This window comes from Betta splendens, chromosome 16 (assembly GCF_900634795.4).
Source record: "Betta splendens chromosome 16, fBetSpl5.4, whole genome shotgun sequence".
NCBI lineage: Eukaryota > Metazoa > Chordata > Actinopteri > Anabantiformes > Osphronemidae > Betta > Betta splendens.
In genome coordinates, this window is record NC_040896.2 from 20,409,847 (window position 1) to 20,432,900 (window position 23,054).

Below are 23,054 nucleotides of genomic sequence, written 5' to 3' on the forward strand. Positions count from 1 at the left end.
TCTGGGAGCTACGCCGTGTGTCACTGGCTCTGATAGCAAATATAGCCTTTTTGCTTCAACTTACCTTCTAAACATCTTTTATTTGATTTAAGGTTCGTAGTAAGAATAACTGCTGCCCCGAAAATCCCAATTAATTGGGATTAATTTATTATTGCTCTCTGCATTAAAGCAGTTGAAGAGAATTGATTTAAAACTGATGATGCATCTGAGACAGCAGGCATTTACATTACGTCCATTCAGGCTCACACGGGGCTACAAACAATGCTATTTGTACTGCAGTACCAACACTACAAATCCTGAATAGGTCTATTTGGAATTCTGTTACTCATGCGAGGTCTAAAAAAGTTAGCTGCAAGAATATGCAGGAAGTAGTGTACAGAAATGCTGGCTGGCAGTTTGTTTGTCTGGAAGTACAGTGTAGAAATTCATGTCTCGTAGAACATATGGATGCTTTTATTTCTTCACTTTAGCAAGGGAAGGGTTAAAACCTTTCAACATCCACGTAGGGCCTGAAACAGAAAAAATAACATTTTTACCGCTGGGTTTGTGGACGCAGCAATTAGCTCAATACTAACACAGCGCTGAGGTTATTTTAATTCTACCTTGTATTATTCTACTGTTATAAGCTGTACTCTGGCTGCACATTTGTGGATCCTCTGACCATATGGCAGCAAACCATTATACATTTTATCGATGTATACTAATTGTTTTATGAGGTTGCTCAAGTGAGTAATGGAATACTTGAACGTATGGTTTCTATGCTCACAGCATTACGGAAGAACAATTATTTCCTGATAAAACAGCTATAAAGAAGCAGCCGAGTGATTCTGGCACATTTGATCACATTTCCTCTCCTGAGGAAGTCATCCACATCACTGTTCAAGGGTAACCAACCACTGTCTTATAACTTTATTATTCTTTCTTAATCGGTTTATAAATATTTATGAATCTCTAAAGCCACCCTGACTTGCAGCCGAGATTGAAGCTGGAGTCTGTACGTTTCAAGGCAGCCGTGGTTTGGGAGGAAGAGATAGCGTGGACAGGAGATTTGTGACGGAGCAGAGCATGAAACCCATCAGCTGATGAGTGGAAATCTCTACTTTCTAATTAATAGAGGTACACAGGCCAGGGGATAAGGAGGATCAGGGAAATGAAATCAGCAAAAAGATACCATCACTCATTTCTGAGGTCCATTGTCACACTTGAGAATCTGCTGTAATGAATCACTCAAGCATTCTGCAGATACATTTGAATGGTGGGGAAAAATTCATTGTCCAGTGGAGAGCATTCGATAAGGATCTTTTCTCTTGCCTCTCCCTCTTCTTCAGCCTCTTCTTTCCCCTCCTTTGTCGGAAGGCCGTCTGATCAAAAAGCGAAATCAAGGCTCAAGCAACAGGTGTGCTGTCTGAAAGGCTGCCGCGATCTGCAAGTGAACTGGAAAGCTATCTGAGATTTAACAAAAAAAAAAAGAGGCGGGTTGAAAAGTTTTTAGGGATTTGCTTTTTAGGGTCAGTTCAAAATGCTAGATGGGGACATTACAGGAAAATTGTCGTCATGTCATGAGTTGACGTGTAACTTTTGATGCTGCTCTGATTTGCAAATCAGTTGCAAAATGAAGCAAACATTGACATGCTTTCTAAGGGATGTAATATAACGTTTTAGTTCTTGTGTCCTATGATGATAGATTCAACATAAAAGAATAAACACTGCAGTAGTTAGCGAGACTAAAGGATGATAGCATGTGCAGACCAACATGTTTATATTTTAGTCAGTAATATGCTAAATCTGTAAATCCAGCTGAACTTCCTTCATGCATCAGCAAAGGTTTTAAACATCTTCTCCATTAACCAAGTACATCATTAAGAGTTGTGGGCATTAAAAGTTATGTAGGAATGTAGGCAAGACTTGCAGCGCTCTAAACTCGACAACCGTGATGGTGAAAATCTAAAGACATGAAATGAGAAACAAAATGCAGCATACTGTATATTTTTCCATATCGTACGTCCTCAGAGGGGATTCGCTGTTAACTGCCTTTAGACATTATTATATTTGTTTGCAAAGTGCACCGAGAGCATGATTCAAAAACACAAGTAGCTAAATATACAGTAGCGTCTGTAGCCTTTGTCTTTGTTTGCTTTCCAGTGATAATTTAACTTTTCAGTTTCTAAGTAGTTCAATCCAACCCAAGGGAGCTATACTCCCTTAACTTCTTTTTCTGTCCTTTTTTTTAACTTCAACCCTTATATCCCAATGCAATTATTTAATATACACCCACTCATAGTCTGCATAGGAGATATGAATATAATTGTATGTTACTTTTTAATTACAGGAAGAATCTAACTTGTAAGATGATGGGCTGGAAGGTGCCATTGCATTGTTATTTTTTTTCATCCTCGTTTTCTGATTATGTGAGCTGGGCTCCTTTGCTAAGCGATGATAAGCAGAATTTCCATGTTCTCTGCATAATTAATCCATCTTTGCCTCTCTTCATGCCAACTCTGCTGTTATCGCCTGCACATGCCTGAATTGCAAAAGAATCCTCTCTTCAATTGGAACTTATTGATATTTAAAAAAAAAACTGGAAATCCTCAAATTTAAGCCACAGATTGTTAAATGGATTAATTCCGCGGCAATCGCAAGCATCTAACGCTGGGAGACAGGCAAAGCAAATTGAAAGTGTCTCCTGTTTGTGGAGTTTTAGTCCCAAATGATAGGGTTTATTGGCATATTTTTTTTCTCCATAGTAAAAAATTACCATTTATTTGCATGCCATAAAATACTTTTATATGGTTGAAAATTCAGAGGAGTTTCTTTGAATGCCTGTCGTTGGATTCATGATAACAACTTCAGCTTCCCACATCTGGACGCTTTTGATACTGGGTGAAAGGAATGTCTGAATATTTAATATTTTTATCTGTTTTCATCGATGGTTTCACCATTAAGGATGGCTCTGCTGTTTGCATGGAGCCTGGCAGATGTAGATTTATTTTGTGAGCTGTCTACAGCCTGCCTTTCTGTGAATATATTGATGCATTTTTCTCATTTTGCTGTGCACTGATGCCTCTGCATATGTAATAAACCAGTAGACACACTTATAAAATACATCAACAGACTGTATTATAATGCTCATATTGGAAAAGGGGGGAAGTCAGTTACGCATATCAAATATAATTTACTTGACCTCTTAAAAAAGAATATTATTAAATCACAGAATGCCCAAACACATGGAATATTTACAGAGCTGAAAAGATGTTATTTGGGTGTTTGACACAAACCTCTGCCTTAAATGCAGACATGGGAATATGTATGTGACCATTACAGTGAGAACAGTGCACTCATCAGAAACCAGAAAAGGAGAGCATTTATAACATGTGCTTTTTCATAATTTGTACTGATATTAATGAGAGGAATTGCCAGTCCTTTAAATAAGCTAGTAAACTTTTATAAGGACTTGTTCATATTTTTTATTTTTTTACTTTACGGTATGAAACCCTTTGAGAAATGTTAAAGTTAATAAATGATTACATCTTAACCATTAAAACCGCACAACAAGCTTTGAATTCAAAGATCTCACCTGCTACTCTTTTTACTACATGCTTGTAGTAAGCGGTTTATATGATTCTGTTGTTAAGATTTTTTTATATGAAGATCTGATGATTTCATAATTTCAACATGTTCAGGTTAGGTTGGGTTTAATTTGTGATTTTCATGCTGGTATGCATTTGTATAATATATTTTTGCTCCAATTAATATGTATACTGTAATATGCTATACAGTAGAATATGGTCATGCAGAGCGAATGCATGTCACAAGGCATGCAAAAATATTGCAAAATCGTAATAATTATTAAATCTGTATTATTATTTGAGAACTGATATTTATGGAAATCTTAACACTAAAAAGTAGTGTTATGGTGATTATTTGATTCTTCGTCATAAATTTGTAACAACATTATTAATTATAATTTCATACTGGAAAATCCAGATAGCAAAACCAACCATAAAAGGTCATTTTAAGTGAATAGCCTTCATTGTTCAAGCTGCATGGTGTCACCTCTCACTGTCAGATCATTTTTCACCTTTCTTAATAATGCAAAATACTGTTATTTTGAGAAATGAACTCCTAGGAACAGAAAGGGATATATATATTTAATCCATAAAAGGCTCTTTGGTTAAACCCTGGAGGTGTCGCAATCGCAGCTTGTGACCACATAAAAAGACACTGAGATTAGCAGTGAGAATGTACTGGCCCATGGTTCCCTCTGCCTCCTCTACAAAAAGCCTGTATGTACAGATTTACACACTCCCATTGGGAGGAGCATAGTTTGTTCATCCCGCCTTCTTGTAATGTTTTCATCACTTTTCCCAGACTTTAATGTTGTGTTGTAATTTTAAGATGCTCTGGGGTTATGTGAATTTTGATTCCTATTTCTGAAGATCTCTTTTTTTTCCCTTTCTACTGTCTGCTGCTGCTGAATGGATGTAGCTCTGTACTGTATCTCCCTGGTAAAACAGAGAGGTTGTGTTGGGGAAGGAGATGGGAGTCGGGGCTAGTGGATGGTGGTGGTGCAGAGAGTGAAGCCTTCCTGGAAAGAGCTGGCACCAAGGCCTCCAGGGCCGCGGGTGGTTTTGGCAACTCGGACAGCGGAGTGGGCACTCTCTCAGACATCTGTTTGCTCACTGCTGCTGGAGCTGCTGGCTGGATGGGCCGTGGGGGGGTGGGGGCTGGTATATGGAGCTGTAGAGCTGGAGCGTTCAGCCACATCCAGCACGAGCATCTTACCCAGGAAAGACAAAAACAGCTCATTACATTGGAGCTGTAAAAGTTATGTTAACAGTGTGTCATGTCATTCGAGGTGAACGAAATGTTTTTAATTTTTATGGCACATACAGGTCATTCAAAGAAACATCCTTGAATAAGAAATTGCAAGGAATTATGGGATGTTATACTAAAACAATAAAAAAAGCTATTTAGCTATAATTTCTTTCTGAACCTATTGCCCAGAATTTTTCCCTTTGACCCATTGCTCTGTCTTCTACACTCTATAAACGCTATATCTCTATATTAAAGAGCCCCAGTTTGCTACCATTGCCCAGCACCCCACAACATTTTACACCACACACACAGACCTCACATCCTCTGGAGACAAACCAATCCCCAACAGCCAGAGGGGGGACACCACAGCAGGCAAACACCTAGCAAGTCGAGTTGCTGAGGCTGCTGTTTAACGATGGAGTTCTTGTCCAGATGACGGCTGTCACTCTCACAGCCACTGGACATGTGTGGTCCCTTAAAGAAATCAAGCCAGTAATTTGTCATGCCAGACACCCTGTGATAGTCCTCAGTTGGCACAGCAGCTCGCTTAAACAGTGCAGGAGGAAGGTGACAACTGATATTATGGGAATAATTGAGTCAAGTATGGTCATGAAATTAACACAGTGCTATTTATTTAAAACAATAATAGTTTTACAGTATCTATGACTTGAATGTAAACCCTAAACAATTTAATCTTTTGTGGGATTTGTGGAAATAAAAAATTAGAATAAATTATGATTCTCATCAGAAATGTGTTCAACAGGTCACAGTGTACACTTTACTAAATTTGTAAATGTTATTGTATGTTATTTATTTTCACTACCACACGACAATGGTAAACATGCTAAAACATATACAGTATCAAGTAAAGCAATGCAGAAGTGGACAAAATATCTGCTAAACACGATGCATCATTTTGTTCGTTATTTTGCAGAAACAAATATTTAACACAAAAAAATTGTAAAGTTAATACTGATGACTGTGTGTCTTTAATAATGTCCTGTCACCTTTTTAGCTACTGAAAAGAAGAAGGTATCACATTTTCAAATCAAGCCAAAAGTTTAATAAACTGAATGTCAATAATGTTGCAGTGTCTTTTTTTTTTTTGTACAGTATCCATAAACGTCTGCTCGCTTATCTCAACACAAATATTATACAGGCCCTAATAAGAGTTATCCAAGCTAGTGTGTGCTCGTGCACCTAGGGCCCTGTGCCAATTTAACAGGGTGCAGCACCAGCCTGACGTGGTATTATTTGATGTGTGGAGGTCTTGTTTTAAGGTAAAATCAGTTATGGCCACAGCCAGAAGACGAGAGCGGCATAAACGCCTATTGTTAGCAGACGGCCCACCTCCGCTACCCCGACACAGAGTGGCGCTCCCCAAATCTGACTTGGCAGTTCTAATCAAATGATTTAGCACATTAAATCACCTTTTCCCCCTGTAATCAGATTATGGCAGTGTACTGTGCACCATCTCTGCAGCATACAGTGTACCTTAACCTATTAATATGACCAACCTTGTGTCAGTGATTTCCCTTGCGATGGAAACAGTATCATGTTAATTATCACAACCATCTGGTCTGAGCAGTGGGGGGAAAAAAAGGCTTTCTCTTCCTCACGCAGATTTGTACCTGTCAGTCAAAGTCGGCTTCAAACAAGCCACTGGGGCTCAGAAACAGCAGAGAAGAACCGCGCTCCAGTCTCTGAGGATTTAGGAGTGGCGTTAAATTAATCTTCAGCTGGCAATTTGACTCTCCTCTCTCACTGTGTTGTTGCTCTTACCACAAATCATTATTGATTTTGGTGTTGGGTTCCTAATAAGGCCAGTAAACGCTATTTATGGATGTTTAGCATGGTAATTTTAGAGATCTGCTCCATTTTTAACCTTCTAACGTGCTTCGGTGCGATTTGTAATTTTTCAACAAAGTTTATCTGCGTGTTGAACTTGTAAGGCAGAAAAAACATGAACATTTTACGAGTACGCTTTATTTATCAGTGATCTTTTCATCATGATTTGTTTAATTATTTAGGAGTTTCTCTTCGTTAGATCATCCTCCTCTCATTCCTCAGCAGGAACTCTCGGGGTGTGCACAATGTGACGAAGCGGAGATACTGAAATGACTCATTGTTCATGCGCACAACTGTCCCATGACATTACTGAGCTTGGACGGTGACCAAAAGCCATACGCGAGGAGGAAGGAAAACAAAACTTGAACCGCTGGAGAAGGAGACGGAGTGCAGGCCGACGCTAACCGAGCATGGCTCGCGAGACAGATGCTCTCCTCAAGGTGAACCACCGCTGACCCGTCTGCCACATAAATTATTCTGTAGTTTCAGACTCCATTCCAAAGTTGTGGAATTGGGTTACGAGATAATTTCACAGGCCACTTGCTTGTCTTCCTTGGCAGTCCAACTGGCTAATTGAAGAGAGTGATTTCCAGTTTGGGCAACTATTCAGAACATGGCAGTCAAAATCTGAATGATTTGAAGCTTCCCTCTCTCGCCCAGTTACTCTCTCACTCCCTACAGTAAATTTAAGGAATATGTGTCTCTCACACAGGCAGCGTAATTGTAGGCAAGACAAACCACAGAGTGAAAATAGTCGTTCACGTCAAAAGTCGCCGCACCGTGTTTGTCAGTTGTAATGTAGATATTCTAATAAAAATGATAAATTTGCTTGCTATTATATTCATTTTGAATATTAATTGGGAATTTTGCATTTGTTTTACAACGGCGCCCCAAAGCCCACACCAACTTCTTTTGTGCTTCTGGCCAAAAGTTATTTGAGGTCATGGTATTTCAATCCAGATCATCTTCCAGGCTGCTTCATGAGGGAACGACTGGCCAGGCAGCAGCTGGGATAATCCGGCTGTGTTTAACCAATGCGAGTGCAGATTTGTTGCTGATATGAGGGGAAGCGCATGCTCTATTAAATGAACCTGGACTTCAGTGGTGGGCTCAGACTTTAACCTGCCCCTTTTTCTCAACAATGGAAAAATAATAAAACGGTTTAAATTAGCTTACAGATAATTTTCAAGCAGGACTCTTTATTACCAAGAATACTCTGTGACCGTGTGCGGAGCCGGTTTGTCCCCAATCTACGTTCGCATTTGCCCACAAACACAGAGGCGCTAATTAAGGGCGATGCTAATTAATAACTGGAAGTTCAAGTAATTGTGGATCAAGTGAAGTTCACCAAGCCACGGCTACGGTACCCGGGGAGGAACAAACCTTATCTTCAAACAAAAGCGCGGAAAGCGTTCACCTCCCCAGTCAGTCCGTGCGGATCGCGGCGAAGCGCAGCCTCGTCACGGAGAACGGTGCTGAGGAAGAGAGAGAGAGAGCGACAGAGAGGGTGTGTTTGTGTGTGTGTGTGAGAGAGAGAGGGAGAGAGAGAGAGAAAGCCAGAGCCAGAGAGACCAGAAAGATAAAGGAAAGACAGACGGAACGATAGACTTGTGCGTAAAAAGTACCGGTGCCCCCTTCTTCTTTTTCTTTCTCAATTTCCATCAGACAAAAACCCCAAAACCGGCTGCTTGGATGAACCAAAACCTATCGATCTGTCAGTACTACACCTGGATTCACTGACCAGCCGCACAGCAGGCATGTCCCGAAGGAAGCAGAGCAACCCCAGGCAGATCAAACGTAAGTTTTTTTTCTTCCATCTCCCGTATCCGCTACATCGCGTCGAGCCTTATTAGAGTTAGAGAACAGTCGTAGCGATGGTGACCGCGCTGAAGCCGATTCGGCAGCGCTCAACTATCGCCACTCGTGTCGCCTGTCACGGTCCGCACGCTCCGCACGCGTGCGCGAGCGAGCGCGTTCGTACAACGGAGGTGGACCTTACCGTCAAATCTCACCGTGCTGCTGGCGGAAAAGTTTCGCCGCTGCCGCCAAGTTTGGAATGAACTGGGGTGTGCGTTTCTAGTTTTCATCCCAAACGGTGTCGCGTCGGTTCGCCTGGACGCGCGCTGGCTTCTCCTAACACCCGCCAATGTGGTTTAGTCCCCGGGAAATTATGGGTCGTGGATAAATAACGAGGCAGAAACATTAGTTTTAGTTTGAAATTTTGTCGCCGCTGAACGATGTTTTCGCTCCGAAGGCGCACACGTGTGTCACACACACTTAAACTTGCATCCTCCACATACACTCGCACTTGCAGGTACATAAATAGACTCACACACACACTTTTTTTATAACTTCGTCCAGCAAAATAATAGCATAAATACTGATAAATACAAAATAGTCCACGTGGTATCCTACATGAAGAGGGAACTGCTTTATATTGGATAAATTGTGTTTGGACCAGTGTCATCGTTTTAGGAAAGCTCTGGCAATTTACACACGTTTGCTTTTCAAATATAGATGCAAACTATAACGACCTTGTGCTTAAATATAGTGAATTATTATTTGTTTAAATGCAATAAAGCTGTGTAGTCTAATGGCCTGCATGGATTTAAAAATGTCATTTTCACATTCTTGAATTTTAGTCTTAGTAAATATTATTTCTAAGAGAAGGATTTATAGAACACGTCATAATATTACTGATTGTGTAATGTCCATAAATATGTCACGTGCACACCCACTTACACAAGCACATGGACATAAACACACTTCTCAGATACAGCTGACATCTGTGTGTGTGTGTGTGTGTGTGTGTGTGTGTGTGTGTGTGTGTGTGTGTGTGTGTGTGTGTGTGTTCAGTTAGTCCACTGTGCTGTAAGGTGCTAAAAGCTCACTGCACTGAGTTTGGGTTCAAATAACAAATATCCAGGCAGCTGTTGGTGTCTCGGTCCCGTGTTTATTTCCTGTCAGCGTAGGAAACTCAGAAATAAGGCGACATTGTTTGAGTGTGTGTCAGCTCACATGCATGGATTCATGAGGCCATATTTGTGGACAACAGTGTGAGGTTTCGTTCTGCCTGGTTTTATTCTACACGGAATTGATCTCTTTCAAACATTTTCTAGTTTTACAATAAAAACGATTATGTTTGGTTTTGGATACTGTTTTGGGAGTGAACATTTGACAATACTGACATTTCTTGAAAATTATTTAGTTTTCTCAGTTTATTATTATTACTATTATTGTACTTTTGATGACAGCGGGCTTTTTGACATGTATTTTTTTAACCTAACCTTCTTTATTTAAACAAGTTTGTTGTAGGAGCTTTACATTTTAAAAGGACATAACCGTAGAAAAAACAACTTTCTTCTATTTAAAGTATCTAGTTCATATGTGTGTTTTGTTGCTTGCGTCTGCTGCCAATCTGCAACCTTTTCTGATCAACCAACGAGGCACGACAGCATGTGACGTGAGAGGCCCACTCATATTCTGGACCAATCCAAAATGGAGCATCCAAATTTTGTTGTCGAGGAAAAAGGAAGCCAAGAGCTTTTGTGTTGCGCTTTCGTCATTGTGACCTGGCCTTGTTTGAATTAGTGTGTCATGTGTAAGATCTTGTTAATATGAAGCGTGTGTGCAGCCGCACTGTATAATCGAGCCCTAGTTAGAAACAGAAAGGTCATGGGGAGCCTGGATCCTCTCGCCTACCCTGGGAACTCTGGGAAAAAAAGGCGCTGCACAGAAAGTCAGCATAGACAGTCATTCTAAAGGACAAAAAGGTTGTTGGGCGCAGCACCCCCCCCTTCCCCTGCATACATTGGACCGTTATCTAAAATTGTGATTTATGCAGTATTTTAATATTTTGCTTATTCTTTCCCCTTGGGTGCTCTCTCAGCGGTGATAAAAAGGCGATGCTGAAAGAGCACCATTAATTTGCTCCGATGACTGGGGAGATAAGGCCAGATAATGGGAAAGATAAGCAGAGAAGATATACCATCAGAAACCCGATTATTACCATTAAAATTCCAGCCCAGCAATCTGCAGCTGGCTGATAATTCCTTCTCCGTTTCCACCACTTTGGATGATAAGGCAAAAAATAGTCACTCAGTGCTCCTTGATTAGGCTGCCTGGATATCCCGATAATACAGTGATAAATTATGTATTTTCCCCCCTTGTTTTTTTCTGTGAAATGTTACATCTGATTTTTATATATATTTATAAATACCCCCCCCCCCCCCATCTCTCCTACTCCCCTTGTTGCTTTCCCAAGACGGTGGAAAAAAGCACACACTTTTATTGTAATAAGAGTTTGATAGAAAGAGGAGATAGTGGTGGAGGTGTTTTGTGTGGGAGCACATATCAATGTTATCAGCTCATCTCCCAGGGCCAGCTGCTGGCTGCTGTTGTTTTTAGCCTTATCACCCCCGTGCCAATATGCCAATAAATTGCCCAGATTGTTAGCCGTTCCAAGGAGGGTCAGTAGATTTTGACAGGAGTGATGAAAATATCGCTGATGCTCTGCGGATTGCGATTAGCTGCTGTAATATGATGTGTGAATTCCACCAAGCTCCCTCTATCCTCTCTTCTCCCTCCCTCCTTTTTGCCCCCCCGACTGCTGCTGGTGTCCATACCTCTATTCGTACTGAGAGGAGAACATTTTGATGCTTAATAGGAAAGAAAGATATGAACAGGCTGAATTGAAACCAGGGCCCTCAGAGTAATTTTTCTGTAAAATTGCCCCCCAAAGTTCCACGGTGTAAAGGGGAATCTGGATGATGTAGGGAGCGTGCCTCCACCACTGCTTATGGGAACATATTGAAGCGGCCCTCGGAGGCCACGCGCGGACATCTAATGTCAAATGTGCTTATTAAACTGACTTAGTGTTCTCCTTTTTTTTTTACCGCGCTTGTCGCCATATGTACCGTCTGAGAATTCATGTTGCTTTGTGGGACCGTTTCGCTCGCCACCGTCCAACCAGACGCCAGCGCCACGCTGTCCTTATTACACGGCTCTCTTACTGGGAGTTTAACACCCGAGCGGCACGTGCACAGGTCCTCGGAGATTACCGCTGCATCCCACTGTCAAAATGCCTAATCTACTCAGGTGATAGAGATCTTACATCTGTAAGAGCCGATCCAGCTGCGGTGCACAGTCATGCTTTTATCTTATTTTCAGTTAACCCACATTAGCTAAAGTTTACAAGTAAATATTGTTATTCCAATCCTATTTTCTTCTTCTTTGCCTTTCTGATACATTTCATATACTATAAGGGCGTTTGAGGGAGAAACACTTCATGCAACTGTCTGGCTGTTATGTGCTTGTAATTGTTTACTGCTACAGCATGTACTGACCCTTACGTTACCTCAAAGCCAGTGTATTGTGCATACAACCCTCCGATTATTATAAAAAGCTCAGTGCGGCTTCTCTCTCAAGCTAAAAGTCTGCTTTTTATCACAGCCACCATTTTTTCCATCTCTGCTCTACAGTTAATCTCTCCAACTCCTTAGCATAAGGCCACTTTATGTAACGTCAGCATACTGTTTATCATATCAGGTGACATTTCTATCTTTGAGGGGCATTTATCAGAGGCAGATTAGAGTAGTAAGGGATAAGGGGAGTGTTTACTGAATTGACTGCCAACATGCTGTATCTGAATTTGTGTGTGTTTGCTTGTGTATACAGTACACGAGTGCATGTACAGTATGTGCGACGAGCATGTGGTTATGTGTTTCAGCAGACGGATTGGAGCTCTTAGCTTCATGTATTTTTTTCCCTCTTGCCATATTTCCTACAACTTAGCCCAGCTTCGCCCCCCCGTACAGTATATGGGAAGCGGACTGATGCCGTGAAGTCGTATACGCTGTGTTTCACCCTTGGCCCGCCAGCGCTGGCGACTCTGGCAGTCAGATGTTTTGGGGGTGTAAAATCAAAAAAAAAATGTTTGCATGCCAGCCCGCGTGTATGTTTAAGGGTCTCTCTTTCATTCGGTGACAATCACACAGTGTCTCTTGTGTTTCTCTTGTTGATTTCTGTCAGAAGAAGAATGGTTGTTGAATGCCAACTTTCCCTCAAACATCTGTTCCCTGCCAATAACAGCTTGTGCCGTTGCCTCGTCTTAGCTGAAGGATCCCCAATTGCCTCCTCACTTTTGACACAAAACAACAATGCAGATGAATGTCATCGTCTTGTATTTCGTTTCTCATTGAGTCTAAAGTGAAATGTTTTGGTGTGGAGAAATCCTTTGTACTCACTGTGCTGCTGTGGCTGCTTACGTCACGTGCGCTGCTGCTATAGGGAGAGGAACTTATAGCAGCTGCTGTTTCCTTTGTTAAACACTGTGTTGTGTGATGTGTTGGTAGTGGTGAGGTTGGCAGCCGACGGACTGACGGTGCCCGATCCAGCCCTCTCTCTCTCTCTCTCTCTCTCTCTCTTTCTCTCTCTCTCTCTCTCTCGTTGTAGCCTGCAGCGCCTGGACAGCAGTGTGAAATGTGGGCAGGGTTGCTGCAGAGGTGGAGGTCACTTCCTCACGCAGTTTCCTCTTTATCTTCCTCTTTCCTGAATTCCACTGCTATTATTCCAAAAACCGCTGGTTCAAGCTGTCACCATTGTGTGTTGATCTAGGCACTGGAAGCGTCACCTATGCGAGCGATAGGTTAATTTTAGAAACAGAGCCCGGATCAAAAACAAAGCCTGTCTGCTGTTGCTGACTGTATTTACATGTGTTTCCTTGCTAATTTTACATTTCACTCCCTCCTCGTACTCCTCTCTGTTTGTTTAGATTTTATATCAGTGATGCCGACTGAGCCCCCAGGTAACAATTGACTTTCAGCCTGCTTTAAGTTAATAGCCTTGTCTCTTGCTTGTAGGGATCAATATTTGTATTAATTAATCACCCTTATCAAGAGCAGGATCTAGTTCCATTTGTTGTTACATCAGCAAAATATCAATAGAGAAAGTGGACTCCCTGATCGTCATGGCAACTTCATCTCTTAGGTCAAAGAGAGTTTATCTAATCTTGCTGCTGAGAGTGGCAAACTGCTTAGGAATCTAGTTTAGACTCAAAGATCATTGATTTAAGCCTTTTCTCACCCCCACCTTGTTGTTTCAGGAGAGACGAGAGCAGAAAAAAAAACAGAGAAAAGGCAGCATTCTAATCACAGCGGAGATGTGAGATTTAAATATTGATGTCCAAAGGCCATTACAGCAAAGAGGGCCTCTGGTCTCGCTGTTGTTCAAGTACGTCCTTTTAAGACCCAGACAAAGCTTTGATTATCAGAGGTGTCACCGTGGAGTATGTCTGTATAGCTGACAGTGTGAGACTGCAGGGGAGATCAGTTTCCTGCAGCCAGCAGCACAGAATGTTAACAGAGCACACTCTCCACATCCTGGTATTTCTCCGGGCCTCTGCCGACGCCACGTCCTCGCGCGTTCATGTTGCGATTATGCAAAGTTCTGCAGAGCTGATTAGCGGAGAAGGTGATTGAAAGTTAATTAGCTGCTACTTATTTATTTATTACAGTTGTTGAGTTGTCTCAAATGGATTTTGCTTAGCTTTTATAATGATGAAATGAACTGTTCGTTTTGGATTTTGGTAACAATGCCAGCTGTAAAAGAATTGTTTAGCACATTGAGGCTCTGCTTTTACATGCTGGTTTCAAGGTATTCATAAAAATGTGCAAAACCACTGGCAAATAAATGTTCTGGTGTTAAGTTAAATGTTTTCTCTGAAATTTGAACCGCTACTTAATGCTGCTTGATTACTCCCCCTAATGAAATGTAATGTTCACTTTATATTAATATTTCTACAGACATGCTTTGTACAGACAAGTCTTATTAGTCCTATTTGTGCAAAACTAGCTCGATTAGGAACTGGGAACTGTCTAGTTATTCTGTGTTGTGTGGCAGAGTGGAGTAGTGTGCTCTGATGGGAGCTGAGCAATTGGGTAGTGGCAAGGCTGGGTGCATGGATGTACCTCACCGTGCTGCAGAATGCTCCTCGGGGTTGGAGCGGAGAGCAGGGGCACTGCCTGATTTTTTTTTCTTCCTCTTTTTGCCTCCGGGACACAATTGCCTCATTTAACATTCTCTATTTGGCCCCTGCCAAGAGGGGAAATAGCCAGGGTGAGTAAGAGAGGCCACAACACATCATGAATTCTTCTTTCATTTAACTTGCACAGTCCCTTTTCACCTTGGTGATGCACATGGATCAGGAATGAAGATATTGCTCAATTAAGGGGATTTCTGAGGTTGCTCCTGAGGTATTGCAGTTATTTTTGTGCCACGCCGAGGTTTTGATGTATCATGGATATGGATATTGGGTTCATCACATCCGTGTGATGCTTTGACATCTTCACAGCCCAGAAGAGAAAGCACTGTGCCTGCAACAGGAATTTGTTTTTGCCATATTGAAGAAATATAAATCCAGAGGTGGAAATCTGTCAGTTTTTCACTGCAGGCACATAAATAACTTTTACGTCCGTGTTAAGATTTGTTTTGTCTATTTCAGTTTCATTAGCTACACTTAATCAAAACATTTTCATGGAATATGTCAGAATTGCTATTAGGGTTTTGACTGAATCTTGGATGGCACAAAGGGAAAGAGGCTCCTTGGAAGCATGACTCATATTTAGCAACAGGCATTGTCACAAAAATGTTGTCAGTGCTATACAGTAGCATTATTGGCTACGCTTTGAGTTTGACTTCACCCACATAGTGTAAGAACGCTTCAGTAATCATAAATTAAATGCAATGGTGAGTTTAAAAAAAGGAACTAATGTGATGGTGAGAGCCGTTTCCAGAGCAGGATAGTAGCTGGCACGCCACATAGTGACACCCTAATAGCTGTTCGGTCTAAATCTTTGGCTTGGCAGGAATTACCGAGGATGTGTTTGGGGGGGGCAATGCACAACTTAACACTGAGATGAAATATACCAAGCTGTATAGTTAAGGGATAGGTGGCAACAGCGGATTAAGTAACAAGCTTTTCAGTTCAATTTGTACATCAGCATTTTCCCCCAGACGAACTGCACAAAGCATATAGCATCTTAAGGGTTCACTGGAAAATCGCTAATGACAAAGCTTTGTAAACAGATAAACAATTTATGTCAAATATGCTGAAAATATAAAGCAAACTTCAAAACACGTTAATACTTTAAAGAGGCTGTGTTTTGATTTGCACCACTGCAAAGCCGGTAAAGCTGTTGACAGCGCAGCTTACACATCATGTGATCAGAGGCCGTATCTGCCTGCGCGCGATTAGCAGCCGGCCCCGCCACAGAAATAGCCGTAATGGAGCCACCGTCCGACGATGGTGTTGATCGATTGCACTTCGAGTTATTCAAATGAGAGCGGGGTCGACGCGACGAGGGGAACGAGTGACGTTGAGCGGCTCCTGCTTCCGATTATCTCAAAGGGAGCGTCCGGAAGTGACAGAGCAAACACCCAGAGAGAGATGCAGCCACTATTATTTCAGAATCAGCCAATTTTCTCTCTCTGTGTATTTCAGAGAATGCTTATCTGGTAATTACTAAAAACTGTTGACATTGAGCAAGTGCTGTTTCCTACTAAAATGCCTTTTTGTCTTATGATATCAGATTGGATTTTTATCTTAGGTTCACGCAATGACGCATTCCTGAAAACCAAAGATAACTGCCTCGAACTCCTTCTCTCCAGCGTGAGCGTAGAATTAAGAGGCTCATTTTGAAGAAAACTACAATCATTACATCCTGCATGCGCATCTCTGTGCCCAAATACTGATATCATGTTTTTTTATTCCTATTCATTCTGGTGCAGCCTAGGATGTGTCTGTGAATCTCCAAGACGTACATTTGACCATAATCAAGTTTTTTAAGCTTCAGAAACAGGATAACAACTGGGTCAGATGATAAGACCGGGCAAAGGAGGGGGAAAAAAAGCCCCCTCTGATAGACGAGGAGAAAATCTGATTGATTGATGTCTGCTGGCTTTGCCACCATCACAAGCCGGTTGACAGTCAGTTCGGGATCAGATGATTTCACTCTTAAGATTGGGGTTGAGGGGGACGCTAGGCAAATATGAAGGACACAAAGGTCAATGGCTTCTCTCCTCCTCTCTGTATCTATCTCTTCTTCGCAATAGCTTGCTTTGACAAACTGTAATATGTTGCTAAGCTTTGTGGCAGCAGGACACATGGTCATAGTTTGTACAGTAATATCCCATTGCAGTAATCTCACAAGGAATGATTGAGAGTCCTGGAGGAATGTGGTACCAGCAGGGACCCACTGACATCATCAAGTTGCTCCGGACTGGCAGATGTCTCCTGACTTGTTTGAACTGAATTCTCCCATGTGGTGGAATAAGTAAAACAGCAGCATTGACTCTAAGTGAATCTGTTATTATAAAAGGATCTGATAAGACAAGTTCTCTTATTTTTAAGCCAAAAATGGAATCTCCAGCGAGTGTCTCTGTGGTTTGGGGGGGAAAATAATGTGGAACAGTGACAAAGGATGATTGGATGCATACTGTAAATAAACACCCAAGTCTTTCACCATTGGCCGCTCAGTCTTTATAAAGACGTTCCATACAGTGCTTCATCTGTTTCCCCTGCACAGATCGTGGATCACCGAGTGGAAAGGACGAGACTTGCTCTGGATTTGACCCCGAGTGGCAAAATAACAGTAACACTCACATTACATTTAACCAAAACAACTGTTGGATTTTTTTTGTTTAATATTGCCAGTGTTTGCCGTTTTGTTCCTCTGACTTCTTGGAGCTGAAATTTAATAAGTCAGGCCTTATGTGCCCATAGTGATGATGTTAAATAGAAAATCCTTGTGCTTTTCTGAGGGTCCAGATCTTTAATAGACATAGCAGACGTGTCCGTTTGCTTTGTATGGGGCTGCTTTCAAGATCAAGGTCTCTCTCGTGATGAAGTGCCTATGCAAATGCAAGTCAAATTCTACTATTGTGAGTCACTTTTTAATCAAGTTTTCACCGAGAGAAAAGAGAAACGTAGCCTCCACTCAAAGCCACTAACCAAACAATTAAAAAAGAGGATAATCCGAAGACAATTCCCATCCAAATAGAACTGGACATCATTTATACAAAGAGACAACAACTCTTTGTTTGTTTGAAGTGGTTGATATGACAACCTTCTTGTCAAAGACTCAGGGCGAATAAAAGGGATTTGTAATTACCATAATTATCTCTTATATGTTTTCACCTAATGATGTCCATTAAATGCCTGAGGCTTCATTTAGAGGCTGCCTCACTGTAGGTTGGCATAGACCCATAATACAGCGTGTTACATTACACAGCGCGCAAGTAATGAACTTCTTTCATCAGAGATGTTTATCACGCTGCGCTTCTGTAGGGAAAAGCCAATATACTTCAGCTTTTTGTTACAGTTGGATTATAACAATTCTCATAGTTTCCACTTATCTTTCAAATTTTCTCTACATGTGATAGCAACCCAATTGGCTTCATGTCTAAACAGGATGGCTCTCTAATCTAGACCGCTGTTCGCTTCGTGTAAAACATCTCATTTTGTGGCTTAGGCTGGTGGCTGTCTTATCATTACATAATTCACTGCCCTCTTCATGATTTTCTTTGTGGCAATTTATTTAAATTCCCCCATGTTTATACATTTCCTGTCTCCTTTCATTCACAATGATTGCTTTTCATAAGTTCAAAGACTCATCTTCAAGACTTTTGGTAACTTTACAGATAGGAATTCACAGTGGGGAGAAGGAGCGAAAAGCTCTTTTTTGTTGGAGAGCAGAAGAACGACTGTCAGCGCGTGTCCATCTCTGTCTCGACACTGAATCCGAAGAGCAGATACAATCCTCTAACAGTCAACACCTCGGCGGCTGCAGCATTTCAGATCATGCCTCCGTGCATGTGTGCCGTTCTGCTCTTGGGCTAAGGCCCTCAGTCCTGCATGTGGCTCCGCTCCTGTGGTTGCTTTGGTCTTTGTCTGCCACCTATCAGCATATCAGCAGTGTCTCTGAAGCCCAGTTGTATAATGCACCATTTATGGCTTTGTGGAGGGAGATGGCGGTCGGGCGGCGGAATAGCTCCAGGCCTTCCCCTCAGTGAGTGGATTAACGGCGGCCTGCTTTAGCGCACTCTACCGCGGTGTGAAATCGGCCCCGCTTCTGCGCCACCGCCGAGGCTCCCTTTCTCTCTTTTTTCTCTCTATCTGTTTCCTCACCTCCATGCAAAGCCTCTCCCAGCCATCTGTGAAATGTGGAAACTCTGTGTCTAAGTTGAGTTCAGATCCCATCCCCTCCGTCAAGCTGAGGCCAGGAAGCAAATGGGCAGGCAGTCGGCGAAGGGGGGGGGGGGTTGCAGGGGAGGAGAGGGAGATGGGGCGGAGGGTGGTGGTGGTGGTGGGGAATCAGCTCACTGATGTCGTGCCGCGTGTGCAGGAACCCTGCCTGTTCTCTGCGGGCGAGTTGGAGGAGGGTCCAGGCCTGGGTGCCGGCCGAGAGATCTCTGGTTCCTGCTTGCAGGTCCAAATCCCCCCTCAGTGTGTGTCTGTGTGGAGGCGAGGCGGTGGCACAGCTCCCCTGAGCCCCTGCCCAGTCCTTTGAAGATAAGATGGTGATACAGAGTCCCTTTCGGTACGTCGCTAACCGATGGTCTTTGTGTGACACACATGCCTCTCTCCGTTGGAGCCTGCGGCTAAAACACCTATGGTCTTTACTGAAACGAATCGGGTGTATGGCCTGAAGTCAAATTAGATTATGAATGGGTGACAAAATCCTAGATCATATGTTTAGGATATTTTTTTTCACCATTTCATGCTGATAACGCAGAGCTGTGCTGTGGTTGATATTGTATTTCTATTTGATTTCCTTCCACTGAGAAGAATCACTTCCATAAATTCTCCCCATAGACTCACTACTGACTTAATTTCTTCACATTTCCATGGCAACGGGTGTCATCTTAACTCGGCTGATTTCTGTGCTATCTGCGCCGTATTGCTCTTGATCACAAGTTTTTTAAACACGTTTCCCCCTGCGTTTATAGCCGTACTTTGCGGCACTTGCGGGCCAATTCTCCCACTCCTGGCTCTTCACAGCAGCTTTTTACAAGAGCAGCCATCATAATCAGGATTTGAATTATGAACTCAATATTCCCTTTTTTTCTCCCCCCTATCCTGTGGCTTTGGGGTTCAGATCTGCGCATAATGTCTTGTGATTGCGCGGCATTATGGCGGTTTGGAAAGCCGAGACGAGGTCCAGCCACGCATCATCTTTCCATAGACAATGTGGATCTCTGTGTCTCTCTGAGCTCATCAGGGATGGGGCGTTGATTGCTTTTTGATACCCCTCCAACGTGGATGAGGTCCTGCATACATCAGCTAATTAGAATGCACTTACAGTGCGTGCGTGTGTTTTTGTGTGTGTGTGTGTGTGTGTGTGTGTGTGTGTGTGTGTGTGTGTGTGTGTGAGACAGACCCCACACTTCTCATCAGATCCTCAGCCCAAGTGCTCTAACCACACTCACTAAAGGCTTTATCAAATTCCTGACCAGAAAAGAAAAGCTTTACAGAGCAGAGTTGGGGCTCGGGTGGGTGGTTGGCAGTTTATTTAGGGGGTGTGTTAGGGGGTGGGGGAGTAAGGTAATGAGAGCAATAAGAGCAATGAATAAAACCAAACACTTTCTTAGTATTTTAGCCTTTCAAACCACAAAACGGTGACTTTGTTTTTGAAGACACCACTCGGGCCCGGTTCTTAAGCGGAGCGCAGTGGCAGCAGTGGAGTTAACGTCATCCTGCTGCGGCTAATGACGGTCCCTTTGCTTTGCTGGGAACTTGAATGAACGGCGCAGCGACGGGAGGGAAGTCGCAGCGGCTAATTAGGCTGCATAAATGAGCGAGTGGTATCGTCCCGCGCACCTTGATGATCTTACAGCTGTGGAGCATCACAGAGGGACGTGGGGAAAGTTTTGCTGCTGCCTCACTGACTTATTGGCTTCTGGGGCAGGACACACACACACACACACACCTGCAGTTTCCCCCTCTCCACTCACACAGAAACTCATGCTAGGCCCGCCAAATGTCTAGCCCATGCTATGATCTGTGGAAGGTGCTGGGGCGTTGCTATATATTTCATAAAGGCATTCTATTACACTCCTGTGGCTTGTGTGGAGCAGCACACTGTGGTCTAGTCCCCAGGCAGCAGAGAATAAAGTGTAGGACGTGGCACTGGAACAGAAATCTAACTGTTGTTTCCTCGGGTAATCTTGACTTGGATCTTAATTCCAATAAAGTGTTTTTTTTTTCTCAAAGCATAAGCCAGATCCAAGCACAAGCACTCCACTTTGTATTTTTGCCGTCATACTTTATTGAATATCATTTCAGATAAGAGGTGTAATCCTTTGGGGCGAAGTGATGTATATTGACCAACTCGGCGATAGTAGCACTGTGCATGTCTCTGATCTGAAACTGGTAAATAATGATTTGTGTCATCGGCTCAATCAAATGCCTTGGAATATTGAAAAGTGCTCTTACTGTTGTCAGTCTCCAACTTCTCTCGGTGCCAGGGACAGTGAAGATGCAGATGGTTGTTCGTTTCATGCCAAGTACAGTAGCAGCCGAATGCTAGGACGGAATTATTCTGCTAATCGTTTAGTTTGTTTACCCCTTTCAGCCAAACCTACGGTAATATAAGCTGTAGAGCGGCTATCAGGCAGACGCGTCACGTGGTGTGCAGCCGATATGATCTGTCAACAGGAGTTAAGATTCAGGACCAAGACACCCTCATGTTTAGCGAGAGTCCTAATACTCACGCGGTCTCCTGCACTGTCTGGGTGCGGCTTGATTACATTTGAGTGAGAGTGACCAAGAAACCAAACAAATTCACAACTGTGCGACGTCAGCCTTTTTTCCAGCTGCCTAATTCAAACCAGTAACGACACCCATCTACAAATAACAAAGACTGCATCACAGAATCTACTCGCTGTGAGAAGAAAATAAAATGAAGGGCGGCCAGAATATTAAGATACATATATATTAAAACCACCAGTAGCGTTGGAAACATCACACATTATAAACATTACAAACTTTATTTTTACAACTACACAATTTACCTTTTAATTGAATTATCTTTAGTCCTCTATAAACCTATATTAACACGAAGAGGGACCAGTGAAACTAGTCTAACCAGAATAGGTAACGTATAAACATGTACATTTTCAAAGAGATGATCTTAAAATGTAGGAAATCCACAGATTACACTATATTAACTCACGTGATGGCTGTATGGTTGAATGACTGTAACCCCGCTGCCCCTTCCTTCTAGACTGAACTCAAGCTGTGCGTCGGGTCAATCGGGTCAATATGACAGTGTTCCAGTTTCACCTCTCAAAGTGACTGGGTTTGTCCCATCAGTCGAGAGCAGCCCTCTCTGCTCCCTCATGGTTCATTTCATCAGGGTTCCTTTTATCTTGACTGGCCAGGCCCATGACCCCTGAGCACTGATAGTCCAATAAAGCTGCAAGAGAGCATCACCGGCGCGTTGTGGGAGATCGCAGCGAAACTAGAACCGGGCTTAAATTCACTTTCCCATAAGGTTTGCATGCTTGTTTTGCATGTGTGTGTGCTCATGTCACCGCGCTGAACTATTTGAGCAGAAGTTCAGTCTAAACACTTCAATAAGAGCTCACTGGACTGACACATGAATGCTGACAGATTTGGTGTGAAATATGTATCATGAGTTAAATGCAAATTCAGGTTTGAAACTTTAAAAAAAAACATATAGAGAATATGCCAAAGCTGCCGTAGAGCAAACACATCTAATTCTGAAACACAAGAAATAAAAAGGACTGGCCATTATGGTTAGAACTGTCCAATTCCATGAGCCTGCAGAGTGTGTCATGTTTATTTTTCTTTGCATTGAAGAAGAAAAATAACTGCTCTGGGTTCTCTGTAAAGACAAACATGAAAGGAATCACCAAGAGTTCTTTAGGCCCTTTCTCTTGTGCTGTGTGTAATGCAGCTTCTTTACTGCCTAGGTAGTCTCTGCCATCTGACTGCTGTTTGAAGTCGGCAAAAGTCGACAATATTTGCTTTTCAGCAATTCTCACCCACTGCGTCTCTCTGTTGCATTTGAAAGTGTGACCAGTGTGCCGTCTCTATCGAGGGGGGGGGGCGTGCGGCTCAAATTGACCGTCGGGGGTTTGACGACGAGTTCTTTGCATGTGAGCGTTTGGTGTCCATTGTTTGTCTGGAGGTGAGCGTGATGGACACATGGCAGCAGGGGACGGAGGAGGAGGGCACGCGGGGAGAGAAAGAGGGTGTATGAGCAGCCAGATTGGGCCATTAGGGAGTGGCAGATAGCCACTGCTTAGGCCTGCTGTGGTGCGATCTCACCAGAGCATCAAGAGTGGGCCAATCTCAGTCAGCGCCCCAA

At 42.7% G+C, this 23,054-nt stretch overlaps 1 protein-coding gene across 2 annotated transcripts in view; it reads left to right on the top strand.

The window, feature by feature from the left end:
• The window catches only part of zfpm2a (zinc finger protein, FOG family member 2a), a 126,779-nt gene that overhangs the window by 15,665 nt on the left and 88,060 nt on the right, over window positions 1–23,054 (top strand). The window contains exon 1 of one of the 2 annotated variants that reach the window (XM_029130253.3): window positions 7,678–8,460. The exons of the other annotated variant lie outside the window; for it this stretch is intronic. Within the exon in view, the coding sequence (XP_028986086.1) occupies window positions 8,421–8,460 (40 nt within the window). The 5' untranslated portion in view covers window positions 7,678–8,420. Of the gene's footprint in view, window positions 1–7,677; window positions 8,461–23,054 lie in introns of those variants that run through there. 2 annotated transcript variants of the gene reach the window in all.